The 8,733-nt window shown below is 37.6% G+C and overlaps 2 protein-coding genes across 3 annotated transcripts; one reads left to right on the top strand and one right to left on the bottom strand.

Annotated features, from left to right (window-relative positions):
* Positions 1-925: 925 nt before the first annotated feature.
* LOC112801858 (putative GEM-like protein 8) lies at positions 926-2,865 on the top strand. Of its 2 annotated transcripts, XM_072237434.1 has the most exons (5): positions 926-990; positions 1,066-1,627; positions 1,733-1,801; positions 2,015-2,289; positions 2,385-2,865. In XM_072237434.1, the coding sequence occupies exons 2-5, from the start codon at positions 1,546-1,548 to the stop codon at positions 2,559-2,561; spliced, it is 603 nt and encodes a 200-aa protein (XP_072093535.1). In that variant the 5' UTR covers positions 926-990; positions 1,066-1,545; the 3' UTR covers positions 2,562-2,865. The 2 variants fall into 2 exon arrangements, with proteins under 2 accessions (XP_072093535.1, XP_025700587.1); XM_025844802.2 differs by having other exon boundaries at positions 979-1,627.
* Positions 2,866-3,242: 377 nt separating this feature from the next.
* Positions 3,243-4,329, bottom strand: LOC112801857 (kunitz trypsin inhibitor 5). Its single transcript, XM_025844801.3, has one exon. The coding sequence runs from the start codon at positions 4,084-4,086 to the stop codon at positions 3,478-3,480; it is 609 nt and encodes a 202-aa protein (XP_025700586.1). The 5' UTR covers positions 4,087-4,329; the 3' UTR covers positions 3,243-3,477.
* Positions 4,330-8,733: the final 4,404 nt, after the last annotated feature.

Genomic DNA, 8,733 nt, shown 5'->3' with positions numbered 1-8,733 from the left:
TGGCGTTTAATAAAATACATGTTTACATATATTTAGATAAAAAAAATAGTGTAACTAAATATCCTTTAAAAATTGTCCATTATTCAAAGAGAGAAAAATTGAAAAATAAATAATTTCCTATAAAAACAAGTAACTTCTTATAAAAGTGAATATTTAAATTAATTAAATAATATTATTTAAATAAAAAAGCTGATATTTAAAAGACAAATAACATTTCTAAAAAAAATTGTATTATCATAATATATTTCTAACAAAATTAACTACAACAATATTTTTTATTTTTTTAACAAAAATCTGATTATTTTCATATATTATTTTATATTTTATAATTAAAAATAGTACTGCCTAACAATTAATATTAATAAATAAAAAATATTTGTATATATATTTATATATTTTATTTATATTTATTTATTTTTATATTTATATTTATTCATATTTTGCAAGCTCTTGTGTGTTACAATATCTATCAAAGCTAACTTTAATTTTTTATTTTTTGTTTCAAAACAACAGCTTTCAACATTAATTAATCATCATAAAAAAATATAAAATTAAAATGAATATTCAATGCTTTGAATATTTTCTCCTCCGTTATAATGGGTTCTAGATTCATCAACCGCCAAATAAGGAATGAAAATATATATGATTTTCTTAAGTTGACTACATTTTATTTAGAATGACTAGATTGAACTTTGAAGATAAGAGATTTTTTTTTAAATTGAGGAAATTAAAAAGTGATTAAATAAAATTAATTATTATTAAATTTATAATTTTTATTATATATGAATTTTATTATTATTTTAATTTAAAAATAATTAATTCTAATCTTATTATTTTATTAATCTCTTTATTTTAGAGGATTTTGGTCCAAGATAAAAAGGGGCCATTCTATCTAAGTCTTGGTGAGTGGTTATAAATTGAAGTTTGAATGTTACAAAATTTTCAATATGAATACGTATAACTGGATGTGTCTTCCATGAAATTTACATGGTAGGAAAAATTCAAGCATTTGTTTTTTTCTTTCTTTCTTTCTAGATTTTTAATCTTCTCTTTTTCTCAATGCAGGAAACTGTTATTGTTTATCGCAGAAGTCCATGATTATGATAGTCAGCATTATTAGATCAACTAAATATTGAAAAATTAATCAAAACCAAGACCAAAAAGTTGGCTAATTTTTTTTATTTGAAAAAAATAAATTGGCTTTCACACCTTCGGCTTATAATTCAACCTTGTTATTTGTCAGTAACAACGCTTCATGTTTCAAGAATTAAGATGATATTTTCTATTTTTATATTTTATTTTTGTCTTACTAGAAGCATATAGTAAATATTTTATTCTTATGCTTTGTGATCTTAGTAGTTTTCAATGACAATGATTTCTGTGTTAATAACATTTATAATTTCAGACTTTGGTTTTTTCAAACCCCTTAATCAGATATTACCTTGGACGGCTGTAACAAGAATATAGCAAATATAATCTGTGTTATATTTTCAAGAATTATCCAAACTTGCATATTAGGTGTTTGAGATTTGTTTTCACTCACTCATGATGAAGTCCTTTGGTACCTCTCCTAGGAAATGCTTTTCAAGCTCCAACTCTGATGATAGCTTTGAATCCACCATAACAAGTAAGAATCAACTATCATTATTCCTTGGTAACTCTCATCACATCAATAAATACTCGGCATCAAATTGATCAATTGATTGGGTTCTCTTTCATTTTCAAATCGCAGACAAAGAAAGTGTAGAGAGTGGCACAAGAAAAAAAGGCAGCAGTTTTGCATCTAGGATTCATGAACATGGTAATTCATATGCACTTAATTTACTCTTTCTTGTTCACTGAGCCGACTCCTTTCCCTCGTCATTGGATGAGGTAGTCCTAGATCAATCCTTTCCAATGATAGAGGGAGCGAGTCAGTTCTTTGTCCCACAAAGAGTGATATGAAAAGCGAAAATATCTTCTATTTAGCATTTGACTATAAACTTTTCATATAATATGTTATGTGGGATTGCAGTGAAAATTGGTTCAAAACTATCTGAGACTTTAAAGGGAAAGTTGAATTTGGGAAAAAAGATTATACAAAAAGGTGGGAGAGGGAACATTTTTAAGCACATTTTTGGGATGCAAGAAGATGAGAAACTCTTGAAGGCTTCTCAGTGCTATTTATACACCACAGCTGGTCCTATTGCTGGGGTTCTCTTTGTTTCCACCAAAAAGGTTGCATTTTGCAGTGAAAATCACATAACTTTCTCTTCTTCATCTGGAGAGTTAGTCAGTGCACCTTACAAGGTAAAGTCTTCATACAGTTAAAATTAAAAAGTAGAAAATTTTGTGTAAAAATTGATTGATTGATTTATTTATATCAAAGGGTGTTCTATTTGCAGGTTTTGATACCAGTACAAAAGATAAGAGAAGTAAATGAAAGCCAGAATGTGAACAAGTTAAAGCAGAAGTACATAGAAATAGTTACTGAAGATGAGTATGAATTTTGGTTTATGGGATTTTTGAGGTATGAAAAAGCTTTAAAGAATCTCCATAAAGCAATTTCTAATACAAATTAATCACAGGAAAAAGAAAATTTATTGATTGTAATACATCAAGTAGTTTTGTTACACTAGATTTGATGAGATTGAAAAGTTTTTTTTTTTTTTTGTATGACCATTTTTTGTAGGTTTAGTATTAATATAATCTGTGTTCTGTCTTTTTTCCTTTCTTTGAAACAAAAAATGTGTATAAACTTAAAGGAGCCAAAATAGTGATACTAGTTGAAATATGAATTGTATATAATTTGTGTTGTTGTAAAAGATGCATACCAACCGTTTGATTATTTTCCACAATGAATAGAGAAGGTTTGTGAAGTTAACATAGGTGGATTTCGATCTGAGTTTGATTACACATCAATTTGCTCAGTTTTGTGCTTTTCTTGAAATACAATTTTGTTGAATTGTAGAATTTACTACAAACATAAAAATGGAGCAGAGTATTAGGCTATCTAAGGAAGTAGGTTTAGCTTGGATGAGTTAGACCCTCTTTTACCCCCTATCTTTGATTTGATGCATAACATTTTTTTTATTAATAGAGGGTTATATTAACACTTCCAAAAAAAAAAAGGGGTTTCAATATTCATTTAAGTCGAGTACATCACAAAATGCACATCATTGTTTACACTGAGACAAAACACAGTTTATATTTTGCATAACATTAAAATATCAAACGGTATATATCAAAATTAACTACTAAAATTAATTACTAATATAAAATATATATTAAAATATAAAATATATCTTAAAAATAAGTTAAACAAATACATAATAATTGATTTTGATAATTAATCTGAATGTATAGATAAGATCTTCGTAAAACTATTTATTCAAGGCTGAGCCTTTTACATATGAAGAGACTGAGAGCCGATTTTATTATTCTTTCTTTCGCATTGGCTTAGTTCGGCTCAATTCGGTTTGATTATAGCTTAATTAATTAAGCCTTCTTGAACATGACCTTGAAAGTTGGAACCTGATCACTGAGAGCCAAGTGCTTGGTGCCATCAGAATCAGTGAAAATGCCGAGAGCTCTGCACAGAGTGGAGCAGTTACAAACAGAAGGACAGAAAGAGAGGTTATAATCTTTGCCGTCCTTCTCAATCTTGAACCAGTTGACAACGGTGTTGACGCCAGGGTTTCCGGCAACGCCGTCGGTGCTTATGAACCACACGCCGCTCAGCACCTTGAGAAGCCTCCAGACGGATGACTCCTTGCACTTTGGTGCTGACGTGGACTTGATGTTGAGATCCGTGGAAGTTAGAATAACGCCATCTTTGTTGGGAGTGGAAGGCGTGAAGGTCACTGGTGTGCCACGTGTCACTTCGAGCTTGTCTTGCAAGACGTAGATTGGACACGTGCTGTTCACGCTGCTTCCGACGGTTAAGCCACCGCCTCTGCCTCTGAGAACTGGCAGAATGAAGTATTTGACTCCACTTCTGAGTTTCTGACCGGTTACGTCCAGAACTGGTTCCGCTGCTGATGCTGCCATGCCTGTTACCATGGCAAAGCATATCATTGCTGCTATGACTGATGATGAGGACTTCATTTTTGTTTTGAGGGTGATATAAGAGAAGTGGTGTTTGTGTTATGAGAGTTGTGATGAGAAATGGTGTATTTATAGGGTTTTGTGGTGTGTGGGGGGGGGGGGGGGGGGGGGGGGGGCGGGGGGAACAAGGTGATGTGGCTAGCCATATATAGTAGTGATCAAGTTGTTCAAATGGATATTATTTTTGTTAGGTTTGGCGTGTGAAGCGACGACAGGAGTCTTCTCTCTTCTCTTTCCGCTCTCTGTCATGTGCTAGTTACAGTTAATACTTAATACTTAAACTGGTTTCAAGAAGATATTTCTATCTCTGTTTTTATTTTAAAAAATTAAATTAGTTAAATTAGTTTAAAAATTACAAAAATTAGTAGCATTAATTAATTTTTCTCTCATCTTCATAGCTGACGTTAAGTGACAAAATTATTTATGCTTAAAATTGGAATTAAGATTTCAGTATTTAGAATTTGATTTGAGTTAATTAGTTTTGTAAACTTATGAGATTAATTAGTATTAATGAGATATTGTTAGGGATGTGTTATTATTATTTAAGGACTCACATCAGCAAGAGTTAACTACATTGGTTATGGAGATAACGAAAAGATTAACCGGACTAATTCTAGTAGATTGGGAACTATTTTAATTATTAGTTTAATTTTTGAAAACCAAGTGAAGATTGAGATAAATTTGACAATTTATTCTTTAGTTATTTAAAAAATTAATCACCAACTAACTTTTTTAATCAGTATGTAACATATTAGGATTGATTTTCGTAAATAAACAAGAATTTCATCGTCATGTGAGAAGAATTTTATTTAATAAATAAAGTTCTCAACTCATCAACTTAAATTAATTAGAGTGTAATAAAATTTGAATATAGGTAGCTTTTCCTTTGTTTTTAATTCTTTTGGGTAAGTTTTAAGGAATGAACAACATAGAATTTAGACGCTTTTTATACATTTAATAACTAGTTGAAAACTTACATCCGAAGTAATTTCTCCTTTTGGGAATTTTTTTTTGTTGCTCGACAACAGTGAAACCAGTTTTGACCACATTACTCCTATAGTTATACTACAAACAAAACAATTGAATTAATATTAAACATGTGATGACCACCATGATTAGAAGGTACGTGCTAACTAATGACATTTTATAAACGTGGGAAGGAAATGGTTGGCGAAAATGGTTTTATTAGTTTAATAATAGTTTCGTTAGGTAGACAATAAAAAATTTAAACAACATGAATAAAGAGTTAGAAATTTGACTTAGTGAAATTAAAAAAAAAAATACTCTATCCAAATTACCTAACTAAAAAATATCATTCAATAATTAAAAATATTTAATTATTTATTATATTCTAATTTACTAAAGCATCAGCTTTTTTTCAAATTCTCTGTCGTTGTTGTTGTCGCTTGATCTCCAATCAACTCTATCGTTGCTATTGGGATCTTCTTCACCACAGATTCGTCAACAAGGGCTTTTATCGGCGTTGTTCTCCTCCAAACTGAAAACGAACGGCGCTGTCAGGTTCCTTTTCGCCATCGCTGCTTGGCTTGCCACGCACCGTCACCAGCATCGCTCACTCCTAGAGAAAATAACCATCTACTTGGATAAAAATAATCATCCGCATATCTAGTGAATTGAACATCTAGCATATTTTAATTGTATATAACTAAACCCAATCCAATCAAATAACCATCTGTTCGGTAGTCGGTTTCCGGACAGGTCGGGTGATTGTGTGAGGGAGTGAGAACGCCTCAACCACGGTCGTGCTGGAGTCGGGTTTGCCGAGTAGCCGAGTACGCGTTGCAGAAGGAGAATAAGGGGGGGTGCCACCTGCAAAGACACTCCGACGCTCTAGTCAGCAATGCGCAGGCGGGATAATGGTTTAGTAGGGAGGGTGTGACGTACCTTGGAGAGGGGCAGGTCCTTCCCTATTTAAACTGTGTCAGAGGTGGGCCCAGTGGGGACGAGCCCACTTTCCACGAAGATTCCTCCCAGTTGTGTTGGGAGAATGGTGAGGACGCGTGTCCAAGTGTCGTGGCGAACGCTGAAAGCTCGACCGCTCGGGTCGGGTTCTCGATGGGTCGGGCCGACCCGTACGTGACTTGGGCCAGACCGTAACAGTGCCCCCACGCGCCGATAATCAACCGTATAGGCTGTTGGGGGCGAGTCTTCTATCATTGTTGTCGTTTGGTCGGCCGTTCGTGTGGGAGACGCGCTGCCCGCATGCGTGTCCGTTCGTGGTTCGGGGCGTTCCTTTGTCGCCTCGTTTCTCGCGCGGGGCATTAAATGCCCATAAAAGATTGAAAAATTCCGTGTGTGCAAAGACGATTCTGCCCCCAGGTCTTTCGCGCTTCCACTATAGCGGTTTTGAACAGTTTTATGTTTCTGTTCTTCTTCCATTTACTTTGCTTTCCTGATCATACTACCCATTCGTCCTTCCTTCGCTCTCATCACGCAAAGGTTGTTTCCATTGCTCTAGTGCGCTTCGTCCTTATTTGAACTTCCTCAATTCATCTAGGTAACTTCTTCTTTTTCCTTTCACTTTGATGAGTGTTTGCATGTCTGTCATGATCATTTTTCCTGTGCTTGCTCTTTTCTTGTTGTTTATGGGCACATTTTTGTGGATGCACTTTCTTTTTCTTTTGTTGATCGTGGTGTGTCATGGGGGGTTTATGTTTTTGTTTTTGGTCTTGGTTTGTTTGGTCCCCCCTGTGGTCACGGCACGAGGGATTTCTTTGGGTCCTTCCTGGGTTCCGGCCTCACGGACTAACCGCGCGGTGCCCCCACTGTAGGTATGCCTCGTGTCGTTAGCCGAGCTTCAAGCTCCGCCGCGGGTTATGACCCGTTTGCGTGGGTGGTTTCCGACCTCAGGAACTCTCCCAATCAGATGGGTGAGGAGGAGCTAACGGAGTTTCGTCAGGCCGAATATCTCTGTGGGGGTACCGACGAGGAGGCGAACTATGATGTTTATGTCCCCGCCCCTCACGAGCGGCTTTATGAAATTAATTTCAATGCCCCCCGGGTTGCCGATTGGATCTGGTTTTATAAGGCCATGTTCACTCAGGTTGGGGTCTGCATCCCCTTTTCCCCCTTTCAAATGAGCCTCCTGAACCGGATTTCCGTGGCACCGTCTCAATTGCACCCAAACAGCTGGGCATCCATTCGCTGTTTTGAGATGGTGTGCGAGTATTTAGAGCTATCGATCTCTGTTGACGTCTTCCTGTTTTTCTTTAATCTAACCAACCCTTCGAAGGAGGGGAAACATAAGAAAGGGTTCATGTCCTTCCGGTCTGCCCAGGGCCGGAGAATCTTTGGCTTGTTCGAGGACTCCTACCATGGGTTCAAGGACAAGTACTTTAAGGTCCGCCCAGTTAAGGGTCGTCACCCTTTTTGGTTATCTTTGGAAAAGGAGCGCCTCATCCCGACGTATTGGAGTTTCGGGGCGGGGTCTAATCCTTTTATCAAAGTTACTTATAAAGGGATGTCGACCGTGGATCGGCGGATAGCCGACATTTTGTGGGCGGTTCTTGGGAGGAATAACGTGAACCCTCATCTCCTCATGGGTAACCGGGAGGCCGCCCGAGATTATATTCGTGAGTTCTCTTGTCGTGTAGTCGCTTGTTTGAATTTTCTATTGCTTCTTTTATTGACTTGTTCGTTTTTCAAATTGTTTTGTAGTGGGACTTTCTGCCGAGGTGACCGGCATGGATAACTTGTATCAAACCTTCCTTCAGGATGACGAGGGTGAGGAGACCGGAGGACAGCAGGCAACGGTTCCTCAGGAAGTACCTCCTCCCGATGTCGATGCGTCCGCAAAAGCCGCCACCCCGACTTCCGCAACTCCGATTCCTCCAGAAATTCCTATTCCTGGGCACTCGTCTTCCTCTCGTCGGGAGGAGGAGGAAGAGCTGTCCGTTATCCCCACTCCCAAGAGACAGAGGTCCCAGTCTAGTCCTGAGGGGGTTTTGACTGTCATGGAAAGGAACTTTGACGCCGGGACGTTCATAGACGCCCAGCTGCTTCCGGGCACAGAGGATCATTTCCACGGCACCGACCTCTCGGGGCAGGCTCGGTGGATGTATCGCACCCTTCTTCGCGGCGCGGCCATAGCTCGGAAGGCTGAGTTCGAACTTTCTGGTATGGCCTCGCTTCGTCGGAAGCTTGAATCAACAGCAATAAGTACAAAACTCAAGTTAAAACGCTTCAGGATCAATTGGTTGAAGCGGGAAATAAGGTTGATGCTGCTGAGAAAAAGGCTGCTTTGGCAGAGGAGAAATTGAAGACTGCCGATGCCTCTGTATCCCGTCTAACGGAGCAGGAGATGACCTTGAAGAGCCAATTGAGTGCCGCACAAAAACGGGTGTCCGCTCTGGAGAAAGAGCGGGACGAAGCGGCGACGGCTGCCAAGGTTGCTCGGGAGGAGGCCGAGTTGTTCAAGCGGAAGCATAAAGAGATTAAGGAGCAGGGCAAGAATGCAATTTTCGTAACTGAAGATGCCCTCAAGGCTCAAGTGAAGATCGTCTCTCCGGACTTCGACGTGTCGGCAATAGGTATATTCAAGACCATCAAGGATGGGAAGATTGTCGATATGCCGAAGAAATAGTGTTTGTACTATTGAACTTTTCTTTTTTGTTGAAACTTCGTATT

The sequence above is a fragment of the Arachis hypogaea genome, chromosome 5, assembly GCF_003086295.3.
Source record: "Arachis hypogaea cultivar Tifrunner chromosome 5, arahy.Tifrunner.gnm2.J5K5, whole genome shotgun sequence".
NCBI classification, from domain to species: Eukaryota; Viridiplantae; Streptophyta; class Magnoliopsida; order Fabales; family Fabaceae; genus Arachis; species Arachis hypogaea.
The sequence above is the reverse complement of the archived record's forward strand: the minus strand, read 5'-3'. Positions and strand labels throughout refer to the sequence as shown.